The 22,181-nt window shown below is 43.1% G+C and overlaps 2 protein-coding genes across 2 annotated transcripts in view; one reads left to right on the top strand and one right to left on the bottom strand.

Moving 5' to 3' along the window:
- Positions 1-7,032: 7,032 nt before the first annotated feature.
- LOC118385531 (uridine-cytidine kinase 1-like) lies at positions 7,033-13,365 on the top strand. Its single transcript, XM_035772740.2, has 7 exons — positions 7,033-7,275; positions 7,563-7,722; positions 7,988-8,084; positions 11,621-11,763; positions 11,903-11,997; positions 12,418-12,466; positions 12,553-13,365. The coding sequence occupies exons 1-7, from the start codon at positions 7,189-7,191 to the stop codon at positions 12,738-12,740; spliced, it is 819 nt and encodes a 272-aa protein (XP_035628633.1). The 5' UTR covers positions 7,033-7,188; the 3' UTR covers positions 12,741-13,365.
- Positions 13,366-13,546: 181 nt separating this feature from the next.
- LOC118385597 (rap guanine nucleotide exchange factor 1-like) overlaps positions 13,547-22,181 on the bottom strand; it is a 100,039-nt gene continuing 91,404 nt past the window's right edge. The window contains exons 17-28 of the mRNA XM_052521649.1: positions 21,758-21,833; positions 21,284-21,368; positions 21,046-21,138; positions 20,660-20,774; positions 20,492-20,562; positions 19,251-19,335; positions 19,032-19,126; positions 16,203-16,281; positions 15,987-16,088; positions 15,734-15,831; positions 15,467-15,595; positions 13,547-14,768 (exon numbers count right to left, since the gene is read on the bottom strand). Of these exons, the coding sequence (XP_052377609.1) occupies positions 14,618-14,768; positions 15,467-15,595; positions 15,734-15,831; positions 15,987-16,088; positions 16,203-16,281; positions 19,032-19,126; positions 19,251-19,335; positions 20,492-20,562; positions 20,660-20,774; positions 21,046-21,138; positions 21,284-21,368; positions 21,758-21,833 (1,179 nt within the window). The 3' untranslated portion in view covers positions 13,547-14,617. The remainder of the gene's footprint in view (positions 14,769-15,466; positions 15,596-15,733; positions 15,832-15,986; positions 16,089-16,202; positions 16,282-19,031; positions 19,127-19,250; positions 19,336-20,491; positions 20,563-20,659; positions 20,775-21,045; positions 21,139-21,283; positions 21,369-21,757; positions 21,834-22,181) is intronic.

The following is a 22,181-nucleotide window of genomic DNA, read 5'->3' as shown; positions in this document are numbered from 1 at the left end:
CAAAAAATGAAATGCCGCCCCCAGAGTTTCAAGTTAACACAGGTGTGAGTGTTGATGAGGACAAGGCTGGAGATCACTCGGTCATGCTGACTGAGTTCGAATAACAGACTGGAAACTTCAAAAGAAGGGTGGTCCTTGGAATCATTGTTCTTCCTCTGTCAACCATGGTTACCTGCAAGGAAACACGCACCGTCATCATTGCTTTGCACAAAAAGGGCTTCACAGGCAAGGATATTGCTGCCAGTAAGATTGTACCTAAATCAACCATTTATCGGATCATCAAGAACTTCAAGGAGAGCGGATCAATTGTTATGAAGAAGGCTTCAGGGCACCCTAGAAAGTCCAGCAAGCGCCAGGACCGTCTCCTAAAGTTGATTCAGCTGCGGGATCGGGGCACCACCAGTACAGAGCTTGATCAGGAATGGCAGCAGGCAGGAGGCGAAAACTTTTGGAGGATGGCCTGGTGTTACGAAGAGCAGCAAAGAAGCCACTTCTCTCCAGGAAAAACATCAGGGACAGACTGATATTCTGCAAAAGGTACAGGGATTGGACTGCTGAGGATTGGGGTTAAAGTCATTTTCTCTGATGAATCCCCTTTCCGATTGTTTGGGGAATCGGAAAAAAGCTTGTCCGGAGAATACAAGGTGAGCTCTACCATCAGTCCTGTGTCATGCCAACAGTAAAGCATCCTGAGACATTCATGTGTGGGGTTGCTTCTCAGCCAAGGGAGTGGGCTCACTAACAATTTTGCCTAAGAACACAGCCATGAATAAAGAATGGTACCAACACATCCTCCGAGAGCAACTTCTCCCAACCATCCAGGAACAGTTTAGTGACGAACAATGCCTATTACAGCATGATGGCGCACCTTGCCCTAAGGCAAAAGTGATAACTAAGTGGCTCTGGGAACAAAACATGGATATTTTGGGTCCATGGCCAGGAAACTCCCCACTCCTCACTTGCTCGGCCTCTGACCACAAGGCACTACAGAGGGTAGTACATACGGCCCAGTCCATCACTGGGGCTAAGCTGCCTGCCATCCAGGACCTCTACACCAGGCAGTGTCAGAGGAAGGCCCTAAAAATTGTCAAAGATCCCAGCCACCCCAGTCATAGAATGTTCTCTCTACTACCGCATGGCAAGTGGTACCGGAGTGCCAAGTCTAGGACAAAAAGGCTTCTCAACAGTTTTTACCCCCAAGCCATACGACTCCTGAACAGGTAATCAAATGGCTACCCAGACTATTTGCATTGTGGTCATCCCCCCAACCCCTCTTTTTACGCTGCTGCTACTCTCTGTTTATCATATATGCATAGTCACTTTAACTATACATGCATGTACATACTACCTCAATTGGGCCGAGCACCCAGTGCTCCCGCACATTGGCTAACCGGGCTATTTGCATTGTGACCCACCCACCACCCGCCAACCCCTCTTTTACGCTACTGCTACTCTCTGTTCATCATATATGCATAGTCACTTTAACATTATCTACATGTACATACTACCTCAATCAGCCTGACTAACCAATGTCTGCATGTAGCCTCGCTACTTTCATAGCCTTGCTACTGTATAAAGCCTGTCTTTTTACTGTTGTTTATTTATTTCTTTACTTACTTATTGTTCACGTAATACCTTTTTTGCACTATTGGTTAGAGCCAGTAAGTAAGCATTTCACTTTAAGGTCTACACCTGATGTATTCAACACGTGACAAATAAACATGGATTTGATAGTATCCCAGGAAATTAACTAATGGACCACTTCAGCTAACAGTCCGGTATGCTCTAGACAGCTAGCAGGCTAGCAGATGGGCATTCAGGGGACATCACGATGAAGGAGCCTGTTGAAAAAAACCCTCGGGCAGATTACGTCGGTAGTCCAGTCGTGATGGATCGGCGGGGCTCCGTACCGGCAATAAAAGGGGTCCAGACCAATTGGCAAAATAGGTATTGTAGCCCAAGGAATAGCTGATTGACCTCTTCAGCTAGCCGGGAGATGGGCCTAGCATAGGCTAGCTCCAGGCTAATTGGTGCTTGCTTCGGGACAGAGACGTTAGCCAGGAGAAGCCAATTGGATAGCAGCTAGCTGCGATGATCCAGGTGAATAGGTTCAGAGCTTGCGGTAGGTATCCGATGATATGGAGAAAAAGGAGTCCGATAAGCTCTATACAGACAGAGAAGAGCTCCAACTTTATAATCATAGCCTCAATTTTGTCCCACACATTGAATGTAGTTGCGGAGAGTCCCTGTTATCTTAGATTCAGATCATTCAGGTAAGAAAAAACCTCACCCAGATAGGCCAGTTGTGTGAGAAACTTGTCATCATGCAAGCGGTCAGACAACTGAAAATTATGGTCAATTTTAAAAAAGTGTCAATACTTTGCCCCTTGATACTTTCCCCCAACCAGTTGTAAAAGCGTTACATGGTCGCTGCCCATATCATTACATAGTGCAGAAAATACACAAGAGTTCAGGGGCCTTGCTTTAACAACATTAACTATTTTCACTGTAGTGTCCAAAACGTCTTTCAAACTGTCAGGCATTCCCTTGGCAGCAAGAGCCTCGGTGGATGCTGCAATGTACCCAAGTGGCTTCGGGAGCATCTGCTTGCACACGCTTTACCACTCCACTGTGTCTCCCTGTCATGGCTTTTGCTCCATCAGTACAGATACCAACACATCTTGACCACCAAAGTCCATTTAATGTCACAAAGCTGTCCAGCACTTTAAAGATATCCTCTCCTGTTGTCCAGAAGAGGATGTCTTCCTTAATTGACCCTCCATAAACGTAATGGACATATACCAGGAGCTGTGCCAGGTCCGCCACGTCTGTTGACTCATCCAGCTGTAACGCATAGAATTCAATGGCTTGTATGCGAACGGTTTCAAAACATCTCACTGCCATGTCACTGATGCATCCGAGCTGACAAGGTAAAAATCTGTCGATCTGCCCCTGAACAAGGCAGTAACCCACTATTCCTAGGCCAACCTTGAAATTAAGAATTTGTTCTTAAACCGACTTGCCTAGTTAAATAAAGAAAATAAATAAATTGTCTGTATAGTTTTTTTGGCCTTTTCCCCCAGCATTGTCCTAGCCACATCCGCAGCAGCAGGAAGAATTAAGTTCTCCACAATAGTATGGGGCTTGCCTGTCCTAGCCACTCGGTAGCTCACCATATAAGACACTTCTAGCCCCTTCTTATTAATGGTATCTGTTGCTTTAGTACATGAGCACGCATGAGTGAAGGTTTCATCAAGTTGTGAGATATATGTGCAAAAGTACTAAACACACTGTGGCTGAGGAAAGGCACTACTCCCAATATAAGTGAACCCCAAATCAATGTAGTTCTCATCATATTTGCGCCTCTTCGATGGTCAAACATCCCTGTCTGTTGTTTGGTGCTTTCCGGGGTAAGGGGGCAGTAGCTCATCGGCTGCAATCAGATTCACAACTGTCAGTGTACATGCTAGCTGGGCTAACAACAAATGTAGAATTACTGATGCTAGCATTGGATGTGCTCGTGGAAGCAGAACAACTTGTGTTGTCGACAGGTGAAGGTGTAGTACTGCTGGTAGTAGCAGTAGAGCTGGTATTTGTCTCTATGGACGTGTGCCTTGCTTTTTAAAAAACATTTATCAATTTTCGAGCAAACCGAATGAGCAGCAGCTACGTTTGGCTACATACGGACCGTTAGTGGAATTCCTGCGAGAGAGTAACGGTTAATGTGATTGGATGTTAATTATTTGACGAGGCTACCTGTATTTGACATTGTGTTGTTATTTCGCTGAACACTAGATGGTTCCATTTTATTTTTGGCAGTGAAACGAGGCTACTCAGGCGAGAGAAAAAAACCTCAGACAAATGTATAGCCCCGTTGAAAAACATAAATGGACTGTTTGAAAATGTGAAGCAAAAAAGAAAACATTTGAGATAAAAAAAATAAAAAAATGTTAATCACATTTTTATTTGGCGGTACCCCCGAGGGTGTTTGGGAATACCTGATATAGAGTATCAAGAAGGTATAATGTTGACACTAGATCAAGCCATAGTTAGTTCAATTGACCATGAATTGTGAGACTGGACCACTTTAGAAAAGGAATACATATTTAGCATACAGATTGGGACTTAGAGTGAGGCTGGGGAGTTGTGAGAAGTTGTGAGGCTGGGGTGTTGTGAGCCTGGGGAGTTTGGGAATCGTTCCGTGCAGTCTGATTGGCTAGAAAATTAAAATAATGATAAATATGCAGTCAGTAATAAGAGGTTATCATGACACAAGCTGGTCATTTTCAGTCTTAGAAAAGCTCATATGTCAAAATTATGATTTTAAAAGCACTGGAGTTTTGACTTTATGAAGGTTGTGAGAAAGAAATGAGATTCTAACCATTCTTATGATGAACCCCGGGAAGGAGAACTTTTCCATAGTTCCCTTATTACTGTAATCCTGAAAAATAGACACTATGGCTTATAAATCTTCTTACATTATTTAAATAATCTCAATTAAATTGTTCCACTAAATCACAAGTGGTCACAACTACTTTACCACCAAACACTTCAAAATAACCATCCAAGATATAGCAATGATTTTGAACCCGAATTTAACTCTTAAGTGACAATTTGCAGTAAAGTGACAGTAATGCTATGGCCAACCACTTTATGACGTAAAGATTGTGATGTAATGTGTAGCTCCCTTCAGTAACCACGAGCACAACCGTTCCTTGATTTTAACTGGCGGCTTTATTCTGTAGTTTTAGTCAGAATTATCACCTTCCGTGAGAACTATAAAGTACATGAAAAATACAGTTAAGCACACTCTTACAACCTTATTTTACGAGTGACTTATTAGCTTGGTATAACTCTGAAGTGCTTACATACATAACAGTTTAACCGGCGTTATAACGAGTTCAGAATAAACACATGAATAAAGGAACAAATACCTCATTGGCTGCTTATTACAGAAGGGAGGAAATCAAACTTCCCACTTATTATTCCTGACATGAATTCACACTTCATCCTAACATACACTCTTCAACCTTTATGAACTACACCCGATGACATGAAAACTTAGCCAACGCAGCGCAGGATTGCCTTCCCTCCAAAAGTGTGTTGCTACAATAAGGATCCCCGTTACAACAGTATTAGCTACGTAGTTCCGCTTGTATTATCATTTCCCCCGCACAGCGGACACATACAAAAGACAACGACATAACCTGTAAGTCTAACTGTCAGTTACATAATGTTATCATGACCACACACCCACCCTGAAAGACAACCAATCACCAGACCAGAGCGATATACGCCTATTTTCATTTTGTTTTTTACAAAAACTATATTTTGTTGTTTGTTTCATTAGTCCATTGCAAAATGCAGGTCAGGTCTGTGTTTTGAAAGTTAAACATCTTGAAAACTCGATTGCTGATGTGCAAAACATTTTGGGACTATATCAACAGTTGACTAATGAAACAAATACCAAAATATAGTTTTGGGGTGTAGTTTTCCTTAAACCAATTAACCCACTTCTATGCTTGAAATACAATATATCTCATCAAAATAATAAAAACCACACTGTAACAATGTGTATAACTGCACAGCTACTGTCAAGCTACTGTCAATGATACTGTACATATTGAATTTGTGTTTTCTGATAGTCCAAGATACAGTCTTGGAAGATATGTCCTAAAATGGCACCCTATTCCCTACATTGTGTACTACTTTTGACCCAGGTCGATAGGGCTTTGGTCAAAAGTAGTGCACATTATAGGGAATAGTGTGCCATTTGGGATGCATCCTAGAACTATGTAAAAACCTCTTCCCCTACAGGCTATTTACCAGTGGGGTACCTGTAAAGAGTAGGCTATCTACGTGAATAGGCACTTAAAAAAACAAACATCGACCATTCAGTCTACCAGGATATCTTTGTAGGCCTATCTTGTGTTTAGAGGTAGGCTAATAGCCTAAGCTCCTCACAAGTATATTCCTATAGTTTGTCCACACAATCAGCTTAGCCTCGATATTAAATAGTTTTTTTCCAAGTGGAAATTAAGAAATGTCTATAGAAATTCTGGGACAACTGCAATTAAAAAGAAACATGTATTCATTAGAAAAAAAATCTAGGCACCTAATTGGGCACCTATTAGTGCTCCCGAGTGGCACAGCGGTCTAAGGCAAGCGGTCTCAGTGCGAGGCGTCACTACAGACACCCTGGTTCAAATCCAGGCTGTGTCACGGCCGTGATGGGGAGTCCCATAGGGCACAACTGGCCCAGCGTCGTCCGGGTTTGGCTGGTGTAGGCCGTCATTGTAAATAAGAATTTGTTCTTACCTGACTTGCCGAGTTAAATAAAGGTTACCGTGTAGATTCACTCCAGTTGTCAATGGTAAGCTAAAAAAAAATACTCTTCAGGATGCAGGCAGAGTTTTGAAAAACCTTTGCACTGTCTCTGCAGGTTTTTTTTAATACTCATTATGACATAATTGTGAGGTCATATCGGGGGACACCTGGTGCATTCAAAACAACTGGGAACTTGGAAACTTCAGTGCATTCAAGACAACTGTGAAAAAACAAGCCCTGACTTTCCTACCTGAAGAGGTCATGATTTGACCCCATATTTTTTGACCACAGTTCCCAGTTGTTTTGAAAGCACAAACTTTGTCTGAATTTGGAATTTCAGTAGATACTGTGCTGTGTGCAGTCCCCCCCCCCCACACCCTTAGACATTTGAGTCTAAAATAGCCTACATGTAGAAAACGAACACTGGAACAACCGTTGAGTGGTTGTTAATCATCATTGTGCATCCCTCCACATACGCATGGCATTTGATGCAGTTTATGATTGTTTCTATGAAAATTATATTGGGCTCCTCCTGGTGGTCTCCTGTGTGTATTTTGTCCCTGCTATCTGGGATCCTTGGACCGTCGGTCCGCCCCCCCAGATAACCAGACCTAAGCAATATGAACATGATCATAACAGCTGAATGGTGGCCAATTGAATGGCAACATTACAGAATAAACACATTTAAAGAGTTCCAAATGAGGACTCTTATTTTGACGTTTTTACAAACATTCGTTTTGCCCCAGGAAGTGCTTGGCCGTGTTCTCGCGTATTTACAAATATGAACGGGAACAGATTATTGTTTTGGAAGAGCAGCTGACTAGCAACAAACGCGTGTTGTTCTTCGACAATTGACCCGACATGACTGCTGCCAGACCGCTTGAGATGGAGCGGCCAAGGCACCGTCCGTTTCTGATCGGTGTTAGCGGAGGAACTGCCAGTGGCAAGGTCGGTAAACGTTAACTAGCTACATAAGAATAGCTATCTAGCTAGCGGTCTGGGTAGCTAGCTAGGTCGATTCAACAATCAGTAAAGTAGCCAGCTAACGTTAGCTAGTTTTCGTTTTTCCTATGAACTGAAAGCAAAACACTGGAAGCAGACACATCGGGATGTCACTATTAAATTGTCTTGTTTTCTGTCTGTCTGACAATTTTGAAATGTGCCAGCTACTTCACTCTGCTATGGCTATGCCCCAACCTTATCAAAAAAACTGAAATTATGTTTCTTATTTTTAGTCAACAGTATGTGCAAAAATCATGGAGTTGCTGGGCCAGAATAAGGTGGACCATCGTCAGAGGCAAGTGGCCATCATCAGCCAAGACAGCTTCTACAAAGTCTTGACACCTGACCAGAAGGCCAGGGCACTCAAGGGCCAGTACAATTTTGACCACCCAGGTACTACTACAGGCCTGTATGGATATTGTAATAACATAAGTATAATTGTTGTAATTAACACACACTCTATCAGGCACTTATCACTCACTAGATTACATTCATTCAATTAATTCATGCATTTACATCAAGCAATGGCAAATGTTCTTCTAACTATAGCTACAATGTGAAAACTGTAGGTTAACTTTTAAGTAATCATTATTATAAACATAAAATAAATGCATATCTGGGTGGAAAAAGTGAATAAACGTTGAAACGTTTATTACAGATGCTTTCGACAACGAGCTGATGTACCAAACCCTGAAGCATATTGTGGAGGGGACAGTGGTGGAGGTGCCTACATATGACTTTGTCACGCATTCCAGGTGAGGTAAACACTCCATACGGAAACATACCATTTCAGTTGGAAATGCCCTTTTTGAATTCAGACAAGACCCTACACATTCCAGACCTCAGATTGTTGACTCTTGAACTAAGACATGACCTTTGACCTAAGATGTCTCTAACCCAGCTCATCTTGCAAACACACCGAACAAAAATATAAATGCAACATGTAAAGTGTTGGTCCCATGTTTCATGAGCAGAAAAAAATAAAATAAAATGAATACGCACATCAAGCTTAAGTTTCTAAAATGTTGTGCACAAATTGGTTTACATCCCTGTTAGTGAGCATTTATCCTTTGTCAATATAAAGAATCCACTTGACAGGTGTGGCATATCAAGAAGCGGATTAATCAGCATGAACATTAGACAAGGGCACTCTAAAATGTGCGGTTTTGTCACACAACAAAATGCCACAGATGTCTCAAGTTGAGGGAGCGTGCAATTGGCATGCTGAATGTAGGAATGTCCACCAGAGCTGTTTTAAAAAATGTATTTAGCCTTTATTTCACTAGGCAAGTCAGTTAAGAACACATTCTTATTTTCAATGACAGCCTACCAAAAGGCCAAAGACCTCCTGCGGGGACAGAGGCTGGGATTAAAAATAAATAAATAACATATAAATATAGGACAAAACACACATCACGACAAGAGAGACAACACAACACTACAGAGAGAGCGAGACCTAAGATGACAACATAGCAAGGCAGCAACGCATGAGAACAACAAGGCTTTACGGCAAAAGCACACCATGCGATTATTTGAGGACAGCGCCCCGCATACAAAACCATGAAAAACATATTTCCACCAGGCAGGTGTGACACAGCGATATAATAAATGCCTTACCTTTGATGATATTCTTCTGTTGGCACTGCAAAAGGTCCCAGATACATCACAAATGGTCCTTTTGTTCGATAATGTCCTTCTTTATATCCATAAAAACTCAGTTTAGCTGGCGCGCTTCAGTCAATCCACCCAGTTTCCCTCCATCAAAATGCATAGCATACAAAATGAATCCCAAACGTTACTAATAAACTTTTCCAAACAAGTCAAACAACGTTTATAATCAAACCTTAGGGAATAGTGTGCTAAACACTGAAAACAGACACATCAGGATGTCACTTGACACCAAGCCATCTATTAAATTATTGGCTTGTTTTCTGTCTGTCTGACAATGTTGAAACGTACCAGCTATTTCACTCTGCTATGGCTATGCCCCAACCTTATCATCAAACTGACATTTTGTTTCTGATTTTTAGTCAACAGTATGTGCAAAAATCTTGGAGTTGCTGGGCCAGAACATTTACGTACCCTAATACATAAATAAACAATACAATTTAAGATGGAGAATCGTTATTGTCTTTAACAGAGAAAAATACCGAAGAACGCGCTCTCATTCACGCGCTTGGAAACACTACAGCCAAAATGGGAGCCACCTAGAAAAACTACAATTTCTGGCTCAGAGCTTCCTACTGCCTGAGCTGTTGTTGATGTAAATTGAGAAGAGCGTGGTGCTTAGGATTGAGCCTTGGGGTACTCCCTTTGTGACAGGCAGTGGCTGAGACAGCAGATCCCCTGACTTTATACTTCCTACCTTCTTTGAGGTAGTTAGCAAACCAGGCCAAAGACCCCTCAGAGACACCAATACTCCTTAGCCGGCCCACAAGAATGGAATGGTCTACTGTATACAAAGCTTTGGCCAAGTCAATAAAAATAGCAACACAACATTGCTTAGAATCAAGGGCAATGATGACATCATTGAAGATCTTTAAGGTTTCAGTGACACATCCATACCTGAGCGGAAACCAGATTGCATACCAGAGAGAATACTATAGACATCAAGAAAGCCAGTCAGTGGATTATTGACAAGTTTTTTTCAACACTTTTGATAAATAAGGCAACATAGAAATAGGCCTAAAACAGTTAGGATCAGCTTGATCTCCCCCTTTAAATAAAGGATGAACTGTGGCTGCCTTCCAAGCAATGGGAACCTCCCCAGAAAGGAGAGAGGTTAAAAAGATCGGAGATAGGCTTGGTGATGATAGGGGCTGCAACCTTAAAGAAGAAAGGGTCTAAACCCTCTATCCCAGATTTTATTGCAGATTCTGTACCATTTCACAAAGGCCAGTTCATAAAGGAAGGCTTGCTCATTAAAGTTTTTTATCAAGCATCTATGACAATCAGAACAGGTTGTTTCACTGAGCAGCCATTATGAAAACAGGCTGTAAAACAGTGATCACTAAGGTCATTACAGAAAACACCACACTGATACCTATCAGGATTATTTGTGAGGATAACATCAAGAAGAGTAGCCTTTTCTGGGTGCTTGGAGTCATACCTTGTGGGACTGGTAATAATCTGAGAAAGATTTAGGGAGTCCCATTGCTTTAGGACTTGGTCAGGTGGTTTAAGCATGTCCCAGTTTAGTTTACCTAGCAGGACAAATTCAGACTTGGTGTAAGGGGCCAGGAGAGAATTTGGGGCCAGGAGAGAGTTTAGGGCAGGTAGGGTACAGGCCGGTGCTGATGGAGAACGATAGCACCCAGCAGCAGTCAACAAAGAGCTATTTGAAAGTTTAATGCTTAAAACCAGCAAATCAAATTGTTTGTGGACAGACTTGGTGAAGACAACAGAGCACTGAAGGTGTTCCTTGGTATTCTTCCCACCTTTGGAAGATCTGTCTTGCCGAAAAAGGTTATAACCAGAAAGGTTAACATCAGTATTTAGAACACTCTTTCTTAATCACGTCTCAGTAATGACCAACACATCTGGATTGGAGCTGTGAACCCACACTTTTAATTGATCAATTTTTAGAGAATTTGGTAGTATGCCCGGCCTAACAAATGCAGACCACGTGTATGGCGTCGTGTGGGCGAGCGGTTTACTATTGTCAACGTTGTGAACAGAGTGCCCCATGGTGGGGGTGGGGTTATGCTACGGGCAGCCATAAGCTACGGACAACGAACACAATTGCATTTTTATCGACCGCAATTTGAATGCACAGAGATACCGTGACGAGATCCTGAGGCCCATTGTTGAGCCCACTGCCGCCATCACCTCATGTTTCAGTATGATAATGCATGGCCCCATGTTGCAAGGATCTGTACACAGTTCCTGGAAACGGAAAATGTCCCAGTTCTTCCATTCTTCTTATACTCATCAGACACCAGTCACCCATTTGGGATGCTCTGGACCGATAACATGTTCCAGTTCCCGCCAATATCCACCAACTTTACACTTCTTGAGGTGTATGGTGGTCACACCTACCTTTTAATTTGTTAAGGTATCTGTGACCAATGGCTGAATATCTGTATTCCCAGTCATGTGAAATCCATATATTAGGGCCTAATGCATTTTTCAATTGACCGATTTCCATATTTGAACTGTAACTCTTTGAAATTTTTGCATGTTGCGTTTTATAGTTTTGTTCAGTAAACATACCAATCATGAAAGTTTGTCTGTGTATAGATTGTGTCTTTGTGTGTACTACATGTGTTTAGTTTATGTGTGTGTGTTCCAGGCTGCAGGACAGGATAACAGTGTACCCGGCAGACGTGGTGCTCTTTGAAGGGATCCTGGTTTTCTACTCTCAGGAAGTGAGGGATATGTTTCACATGAAGCTCTTTGTGGACACAGACTCTGATGTCAGACTGTCTCGCAGAGGTACTACTGACACACAAATTAAGAGGATGTACCATCTATAGATTGTCACGTGCACTTCCATACTTCACTCGAGCATCTTGGATATACATATTTGTCACGTCTTGGTCCTGATCTGCTTGTTGTGGGATTTTACCTGCAGTTCTGCGGGATATGAAGAGAGGCAGAGACCTGGAGCAGATCCTCACCCAGTACACCACGTTCGTTAAGCCAGCCTTCGAGGAGTTCTGCTTGCCTGTAAATGTCCAGCGCTGCCACACTTAACAATACACAAACAGATACTGGACACGAATACATTATCAATAGGCCCAATTATATACACAATATGACACACAACAGATATTCAGTCTGCTGATTAACGGCAATGAGACGTTTAAATGTGACTCAATTACAAAACTGTCAAGGCAAAAAGGGTGGCTACTTTGAAGACTAAAATACATCATATATTTGGATTTGTTTAACAGGTTTTTTTGGTTACTACATGATTGATTCCATAGTTTTAATGTCTATTATTCTATAATGTAAAAAATAAAGAACGACCCTTGAATGAGTAGGTGTGTCCAAACTTTTGACTGGTACTGTATATTCTGCTCAAAATCCAGTCTTTTCAGAGCATTAGCTACCAAAATGAGATTGATAACGGTTATTTTTTTCCAGACCAAGAAATATGCAGATGTCATTATTCCTAGAGGAGTTGACAACATGGGTAATAATAACACTCATGAATCATGAAGAATCTCCATCCCTCTCTTCTTCCCCTTCCCTCATATTAATCTGCCTTTCTCTCCGCAGTGGCCATCAACCTCATTGTGCAGCACATCCAGGACATCTTGAATGGGGACCTCTGTAAGTGGCACCGTGGAGGAGCAGTCAACGGGCACAGCCGGGGCTTCAAGCGGGCCGCCTCAGAGCAGGGGGACCTGGCCAACTTCCCCCCAGGGAAGAGGGTCCTACTAGAGCCCAGCAGTCGCCCCCACTGAGACAAAAATCAGTGTTTACTGTCTGTCAGTCTGTCTACTATATATATGTGTGTGTGTTTTGTAGTATGTATTTAGAATTGAGGGTTGATGCTTTTGCTGACTAGGTTTGGGATGGGGGAGAGCTGGGGGGGGGACTAGCTCCTGTGACTCACCTGCAGACTGCAGAGCATCCAATCAGATAGGGAAGCCTTGAGAATACATCCAAGATAATTCATTAATATATCACTGATATAGATATCATGAGCAGGTATGACAACTCTTTTTAATTTTTTAAAAATTACTCCGTCTTCCATGTGTACATTTTTAGCCTGCAGTGGTTTGACTACCTCCGGCTGCCATAGGAGTGAGATGGTGGAAAAAAAAATAAGCTCTTTTTTTTTTTTTTTAAATGTCTGTTTTGATTTTGGCTTTGTTTGCTGCTTAAAATGTGTTATATTGCATCTGAACATGTGGAAATCAGATAAGTACAATATTTATCACCTTCTAATGTGTAGGCTGTTTGGATTGTGACATATTGGCTGGAACATCCCTTGATGCCATGGTAAATTCATGCCTTGTGAATTTATTTTTTAAAGCATTTTCCTAATGACCATGATATTTAAGAAATAAAATATGTTCACTATCAGAGGCTTGTGGTTATTTTTTACCCTAATGAGCACAACAAGCCTCCCATTGACATCAATGCATGATAATGTAAAAGTTACGAGTGCAGATCTTGTTGGGATTTGGCCCATAACGAGGAAGTAAGTAGCATAGTATGACAAACCTCTTCCATTCAGTAGAGTAGTAGATGTAGAGTATAGATGTATAGAAACAGAGCAGTTTTATTGGAGTTGGATGACACCATTATTCCAAAGGAATAATGAATAACTACAGCACACAATGGACTGACGAACCCAGACACACCACCCCCCCCCTTTACTGGGACACAGGCCTGGTTGCCTGACAGTTCTCTTACTCAAACATGGCACATGATGATTGTATATGTCAGACAGATCACAGCATCTTTAGTACTTTCTCTTTTTGTGGGTTTAGTTTTTTTCGCTTAGCTTTTTTGAGTGCACATTTGTATGGCACTTCTCTTAATAGACAAATCCTTTTTAAGAACAAAAGGAGCACTGTATATAATAAATCATAACCATATATGATTCATAATATTAATAATAATACACTCTTGTTACAAGTCTAGTCCCTTTGTGGTCCTCCACCTCGCCTAACCCCTCAAATGTCAATTTCCGAAAACCACATTCTTGCCCAGTCAAGTCTGCATTGTGACAGAGTTCATGGCAGAATATAGTCCGGAATACTGAGGATTCCAAGGATACAAGGAAGTTAAGTCAGGAGAGGGAGCAGTCGGGACTGACCCCAGGATGGCCCACACTCTGTAGGGTGAGGGAGGGAATATCTGGGGATTTCACCTCACACACTCGCTGACACGCACGTTTATACATTCAAATGGGAGAGGACAGGGAGCAGTCTCTTCAGTTGTTCGACATCTCCACCTCCTCTCCTTATATGAAGTTCTCCTCTTCTCCCTTGGCACCAGTCTTTCTCCTACTGTTGGTTAGGAATTTGTCTCCTGCCAACTGCAGTTCTGGGTGGAGAGAATCCAATGTAACCCCCAGTCATAATCTCCCCATAATCTCCCAGTGTATCAGAGTCACTGTAAACCATGGCAGTCTTTTCCCCCCTACTAGCCTACTGTATATCCTCTGGTCTGGTCCAGCCCTAGTCAGTCTTTCTTCCCCTGTTAGTGAGGTCCAGTTGATTGTGTCCATCCATCTATCCTTTCTGTCCATCTGTAGCACAGTGGAGGTCCCTCGGCGAGCCCTGGCTGTGGTCTCGGGGGCCACGCCGCACCGCTAACCCCCCCCTTCCTAAGTCTTCTCCTCGCGCTCCGTCCGCCGCCGGGTGATGTTGCGTGGCTTGATCTTCAGTGAGAGTTCCCACAACGCCTCCTCGGCCAGATGGTCGCTGAAGTCGTTGAAGAAGCAGACTATGTCGTCGTTGCGCTTCAGCTCGTAATGCCTGGGGTGGGTGGGAAAGACAGAACGAGTCGATCAAAGAGATGCCTATGTCTTTCCATGACTGACTGACCAGGTGAAAGCTATGATCCCATATTAATGTCACTTGTTAAATCCACATCAGTCGGTGTAGATGAAGGGGAGGTGACAGGTTAAAGAAGGATTTTTAAGCCTTGAGACATGGACTGAGTATGTGTGCCTACACTGCTGGGTTTTTCATGCTAAACAGTTTCCCATGTATCAAGAACGGTCCACCACCCAAAGGACATCCAGCCAACTTGACACAACTGTGGGAAGCATTAGAGTCAACATGGGCCGGCATCCCTGTGGAACACTTTTGACACCTTGTCGAGTCCATGCCCGACGAATTGAGGCTGTTCTGAGGGCAAAAGGGAGGGGGGTGCAACTCAATATTAGGAAGGTGTTCCTCAGTGTACATGGTCAACCTTTCTGTTGTATGGGGGTTAACATGGAGGTTGTAATGTACACTGTGGATCACTGCTTACCTCGTGGGATAATTATTGTAGTCTTATTGAATTACATTAAATATAACATATTCATCTATCATAATGTGAGGTTACCACACTCTCAATCTGTTTGGAGTTTTGTGGATGCAGTTCTACTCACACTTGTCCCCTCATATCAATGGGTCTCAATGGGACTTACCTGCTTAAATAAAGGTTAAATAAAATAAATACTCACACTTGCTGGAAGCGCCTCATGCTGTCCAGGATGTTGAACTGCTGCCAGCGCTTGGAGAAGTTGACCTTCCCGTCGATGAGGTCCGGGTTCCCCAGGTGGACGAAGGTCAGGTCCTGCAGGATCAAACCACTGGAAAAGGAGAGAAGAAGAGAAATGGAAGAGAGAGAGGCTAAATATAGACAAACAGTCCTAGGAAGAACAGGCAAAACACACAAACACTTACATTCAACATTACCTAGCTCAGTTGTACATGAAACACAGACTTACAGGTATGGGATGCACGGAGGCTCCACGAAGGCCAGAGCCGCCCGGTACGCTCTGAAAGACGACGAACTGTCAATCAACGTACAGTATTCCTCCAATCCCTGTGAGAGGACAAGAGTGTTACAATGTGTTATACCCATAGCACACCACGATACCGGAGTATATTAAAGTGAGACTCCATAGAAAGTATTGAAACACGAGTATGAATATCTAGATCTCTCTATGGTCAGACTTGATCCACTACTGTCTGACTCACCTCTGAGGTCTGTTTCTGCCACTCCAGCCTGCGGATGGGGGCCGAGTCCAGGGCAGACAGTATTGCCAAGTACGAGTTGAAATTGTTCAACTTCCGTAAGTGCTACATGGGAAAAAGAAAAACGGGACAAGAACAGTTGTCCAGAGAGTTAATCATCAACTAAATACACTAGTTAAGAGGAAGAGCTGTGGTTGTATAAATGCCGAGATTGGTTACCTTCATGATCTTGATGAACTTGAGGAGCAGCTTCTCTCGGTCCTGGCCTTTCTCCTGCTGAATGATTAGAGAGCGCACCCTAGAGGACAAACAAAGTGTTGCGTGTGAGAGAATTAGAATCTGAAAATACTTGGAATCAGTTACAGAACCCATTGCCCTTAATGGTTGTGAGGTCTGGGGTCCGCTCACCAACCAAGAATTCACAAAATAGGACAAACACCAAATTGAGACTCTGCATGCAGAATTCTGCAAAAACATTGTGTACAACACAAAACACCAAATAATGCATGCAGAGCAGAATTAGGCCGATACCCGCTAATTATCCAAATCCAGAACAGAACTGTTAAATTCTACAACCACCTAAAAGGAAGCGATTCCCAAACCTTACATAACAAAGCCATCACCTACAGAGAAATTAACCTGGAGAAGAGTCCCCTTAGCAAGCTGGTCCTGGGTCTCTGATCACAAACACAAACAGACCCCACAGAGCCACAGGACAGCAACAGCAACACAATTAGACCCAACCAAATCATGCGAAAACAAAAAGATAATTACTCGACACATTGGAAAGAATTGACCAAAAAACAGAGACAACTAGAATGCTATTTGGCCCTTAACAGAGAGTACACAGTGGCAGAATACCTGACCACTGTGACTGACCCAAAATTAATGAAAGCTTTGACTACGTAAAGACTCAGTGAGCATAGCCTTGCTATTGAGAAAGGCCGCCGTAGGCAGACCTGGCTCTCAAGAGAATACAGTTTATGTGCACACTGTCCACAAAATGAGGTGGAAACTGAGTTGCACTTTCGCCTGCCAAATGTATGATCTGTTGGGTGAAATACCAGTGTCCCATCACAGCAGCAATATGTGTGACCTGTTGCCACAAGAAAAGGGCAACCAGTGAAGAACAAACACCATTGTAAATTCAACCTATATTTCGGTTGATTTATTTTCCCTTTTGTACTTGAACTATTTGCACATCGTTACAACACTGCATATAAATGTGACATTTGAAATGTCTCTAATCCTTTGAAACTTTTGTGAGTGTAACCGTTTACTGTTCATTTTTTATTGTTTATTTCAGTTATGTTTATTATGTAGTAGTATAGTAGTATATGCCATTTAGCGGACGCTTTTATCCAAAGCGACTTACAGTCATGTGTGCATACATTCTACGTATGGGTGGTCCCGGGAATCGAACCCACTACCCTGGCGTTACAAGCGCCATGCTCTACCAACTGAGCTACAGTTGCTTTGGCAATGTAAGCATACAGTACAGGGCAAAAGTTTGGACACACCTAATTTTTCTTAATTCTCTTTTTTTTTTTTAATAATAAAAAAATCTACATTGTAGAATAATAGTGAAGACATCAAAACTATAACACATATGGAATCATTAAGGAGTTCCCATATATCTGCAGCTCAACTCATCCCAAACCATCTCAATTGGGATGAGGTCGGGTGATTGTGGAGGCCAGGTCATCTGATGCAGCACCATCACTTTCCTTCTTGGTCAAATAGCTCTTACACAGCCTGGAGGTGTGTTGGGTCATTGTCCTGTGGAAAACTAAATAATAGTCCCAACTAAGCGCAAACCAGATGGGATGGTGTATCACTGCAGAATGCTGTGGTTGCCATGCTGGTTAAGTGTGCCTTGAATTCTAAACAAATCACAGACAGTGTCACCAGCAAAGCACCCCCACACCACCTCCTCCTCCATGCTTCACGGTGAGAACCACACAGATCATCTGTTCACCTACTCTGCATCTCACAAAGACACGGCGGTTGGAACCAAAAATCTAAAATTTGGACTCATCAGACCAAAAGGACAGATTTCCACTGGTCTAATGTCCATTGCTCATGTTTCTTGGCCCAAGCAAGTCTCTTCTTATTGGTGTCCTTTAGTAGTGGTTTCCTTGCAGCAATTCGACCATGAAGGCCTGATTCACAGTCTCCTCTGAACAGTTGATGTTGAGATGGGTCTGTTACTTGAACTCTGTGAAGCATTTATTTGGGCTGCAATTGGAGGTGCACTTAACTAATGCACTTATCCTCTGCAGCAGAGGTACCTCTGGGTCTTCCATTCCTTGTGGTGGTCCTCATGAGAGCCAGGTTCATCATAGTGCTTGGTGGTTTTTGCGACTGTACTAGAAGAAACTTTCAACGTTTTTTTTTTTTACATTTTCCGGATTGACTGACCTTCATGTCTTAAAGTAATGATGGACTGTCGTTTCTCTTTACTTATTTGAGCTGTTCTTGCCATAACATGGACTTGGTCTTTTACCAAACAGGGCTATCTTTTGTATTCAACCCCTACCTGGTCACAACACAACTGATTGTCTCAAACGCATTAAGAAGGAAATAAATTCCATAAATTAACTGTTAATTGAAATGTGCATTCCAGGTGACTACCTCATAAAGCTGGTTGAGAGAATGCCAAGCGTGTGCAAAGCTGTCATCAAGGCAAAAGGTGGCTACTTTGAAGAATCTATAATGTATTTGGATTTGTTTAACACTTTTTTGGTTAAACATGATTCCGTATGTGTTATTTCATAGTGTTGATGTCTTCACTGTTATTCTACAATGTAGAAAATAGTAAAAATAAAGAAAAACCCTTTAATGAGTAGGTGTGTTCAAACCTTTGACTGGTACTGTATGTTTCCCATGCGAATAAAGCCCTTTGAATTGAACTGAAAGCGAGATGGTGTGTGTGTGAGAAAGTGAAAATGTGCCATTGTGAGATGTTGACTGGTCATTACAAAGCTAGGTGATTTATATGGTAATGCATAGACGGGCTGTATGTATAGGCTCAGGTCCAGCTCTCACCAGTAGCTCATGTTGTTAAAGTGCTCTGTGAACTGAGTCAGATTCGGACTCTTCTCCTCATTCTGCTCCTTGGCCCAAAGCAACACCTCAGGAATCTATCAAAATAGAAAAAATAAGGAGAGAGGAGAGATTTGAGTTAAATCCGTCACTGGAGCAGAATGTCAATTTCTCTGCAGCGAAGGTGAAGAAAAGCAGAGATAGTTAGGGGCTCTCTGGTACCTCAATTTTGTAGAACAGTTCTGCATCCAGTAGTGTGAGCTGATCGGCAATCTCATGGCTGCGGAAGTCATGCAGCGTTCCGGGCCTGGAGTAAACACACACAAGTTATGTCCTTCTATTCTCGTGGGGACCTAAAATCAATTTCCATTCAAAATCCTTTTTTCCCTAACCCCTTACCCTAACCCTAAACTTAGAATAGACAATAAAAAAAAATAAAAAACATGGACAACCCTTGAAATTAGTGAATTCGTCTATTTCAGCCACACCCGTTGCTGACAGGTGTATAAAATCGAGCACACCGCCATGCAATCTCCATAGACAAACATTGGCAGCAGAATGACCTTACTGAAGAGCTCAATGACTTTCAACGTGGCACCGTCAAGAGGATGCCACCTTTCAAACAAGTCAGTTCGTCAAATTTCTGCCCTGCTCAACTGTGAATGCTGTCATTGAGAAGTGGAAACGTCTAGGAGCAACGACGGCGCAGGCGACAAAAACAGGACTGCCGGGCGCTGAAGCAAAAAGGAAGCGCGTAAAAATCATCTGTCCTCGGTTGCAACACTCACTACCGAGTTCCAAACTGACCTCTGGACGCAACGTCAGCACAATAACCGTATGTAGGGAGCTTCACAAAATGGGTTTCCATGACGGGGTAGATAACACACAAGCCTAAGATCACAATGTGCAACGCCAAGTGTCGACCGGAGTGGTGCAAAGCTAAGGCCCCTTAGTTCCAGTGAAGGGAAATCTTAACAATACACCATACAATGACATTCTAGACGATTCTGTGCTTCCAATTTTGTGGCAAATAATTGGAAGCACAGAACATTCCGAACACCTTTGGGATAAATTAGAACGCCAGGCCTAATCGCCCAACATCAGTGCCCGACCTCACTAATGCTCTTGTGGCTGAATGGAAGCAAGTCCCTGCAGCAATGTTCCGACATCTAGTGGAAAGCCTTCCCAGAAGAGTGGAAGCTGTTATAGCAGCAAAGGGGGGACAAACGCCATATTAATGCCTATGATTTTGCAATGAGATGTTCGACAAGCAGGTGCCCACACATATTTTTAGTAATGTAGTATATCTCTCGTCCTCCATGAGACGTGGTTAATGTCCCCCACGAGGGAGAATGTTCCTTGATTTCCTGTCCTTGTGGATAGAATAACCAACCCACCCACCCACACAAATGCAAGAAGAGGTCCCATACTCTCCTGACCTTTGACCCCGTGTTGACCCCTACCTGGCGGACACGCCCCGGGCGGCCAGTGGCTTGAGAGAGTTGGTGCAGCGCAGCAGCTTCTTCTGCTCCACCTGGACAACGGTACGTTTAGAATGACATTGTATTTGACCTGCAGTAGATAGTACGGTGCCTTTCATGTCCAAAGTAATGTGAACCAGAAAAACAGACCTTGTCCAGGATGTTCTTGCGGAGCACGCGGGCCAGGCTCAGCTCGCCGTTACACACCAGCCTGAACACCAGGTCCATCAGCTGCTTCAGGATGTCCTCTGTCAACTCCACCAGACTGTGAGGGAAGAAACGAGAGAGAGGAAAAGAGCAGGGGACAAGTGAGGCAACGCCTCCACATCTGGCCATCACCATCTGTCACTGTAATATATATATTTGTGTTTAATAACGTGCCAACTAATCCTGTAAGACCAACTTGACAATAAATAAATCATTCCTTCAAAATGTCTTCAATCTGGCTACAGGCCAGAAAAAACAGTTGGAGACCCTTGTTGGAGTAAAAAGCCATTTGTGTGGCTCCATGGAGAGAGTGGGTCATCCATACTCACCACAGCTCATCCACCACTCGAACCAGCACAAAGAAGGTGTTCTTGCTGACCCGCTTCTTAAATGTGTCTGGACTGTGACAGAACCTGGTATATGTGCTTGGTGGTGAAGGAGAATATACGTATTCTCAACTCTTTTCTCCTCATAGTAAATACACACATTTTCCACTGCCTTTTCCAACACACAGACAGTATCTAGCCATCGAGACACTGGAGGCGACCAGCACGTCCGAAAGGATATCTGTAGTGCAGCTTCTTAATGAGGTCCTCTGGGCTAATGAATGTCCTGTATGTGGTCAGGAAGGCTTCACAGTACAACACCAGATCTGTCGGGGAGCAGAGGACAACACCACCCCTTTAAGTCTGAGGTCGAGAACTAATGATGGATCCTATGAACTTTAGAAAGCATGGAGAGGGGACATTGAATAGATAGGTATAAATAGGTCATCTCCATTCTGACAGAACGATCTGGAAAACAGGAATGTTCTATCTATCGCGAGATATATCTATTTTATAACTGTTCACATGTCAGAGTGAAAAAAGGGAGAATATACTGACATACAATTTAACAGACAGAAAGTGTAAATCGGATCCCCGTCCAGTATGAAAACACCCACCCACACACACACATACATACATACACAGCCTGTGCCACTGACCCAGAACCACACAGTCTAATGGGGGCTGCTGTCAAACGGTGATAAACGCGACCTACCTTTGCGTTCCGTCTCTGTGGCGTGGACTAACAGAATATCCCCTGATCCAGCACGCACGTCAGGACCATCATCATTCTGAGAGAGAGAATGAGAAAGACAGATGGAGGGAGAGATGAATAGATGGAGAAAAAGAGCACGGGGGGGCATAGAGGGATAGAGAGAGGGGGGGTGGGGGTAGAGAGAGAGAGGGTTAGGTAGAGAATTGATGAGGATTAGGGCAAAAATGCAGTCTAGCCCAAAATGCAGCTCTCTCCTCTCTGTCCATGCTCACCCTCCCTCCCTTCCAGCCCTGCACCAGCTCCACTGACGAGTGAGAGAGGGAGAGAGTGAGAGAGGGAGAGAGAGAGAGAGAGAGAGAGAGAGAGAGAGAGAGAGAGAGAGAGAGAGAGAGAGAGAGAGAGAGAGAGAGAGAGAGAGAGGGCT

Source organism: Oncorhynchus keta, chromosome 6 (assembly GCF_023373465.1).
Source record: "Oncorhynchus keta strain PuntledgeMale-10-30-2019 chromosome 6, Oket_V2, whole genome shotgun sequence".
NCBI classification, from domain to species: Eukaryota; Metazoa; Chordata; class Actinopteri; order Salmoniformes; family Salmonidae; genus Oncorhynchus; species Oncorhynchus keta.
The sequence above is the reverse complement of the archived record's forward strand: the minus strand, read 5'-3'. Positions and strand labels throughout refer to the sequence as shown.

What these genes read in the sequence shown, in the direction of transcription:
- LOC118385531 (XM_035772740.2), top strand. Translation starts at nt 7,189, where the DNA reads ATGACTGCTGCCAGACCGCTTGAGATGGAGCGGCCAAGGCACCGTCCG. An exon ending in GACTTTGTCACGCATTCCAG is followed by an intron (nt 8,085 to 11,620) that starts GTGAGGTAAACA and finishes TGTGTGTTCCAG; the next exon opens with GCTGCAGGACAGGATAACAG. An exon ending in TGTCAGACTGTCTCGCAGAG is followed by an intron (nt 11,764 to 11,902) that starts GTACTACTGACA and finishes TTTTACCTGCAG; the next exon opens with TTCTGCGGGATATGAAGAGA.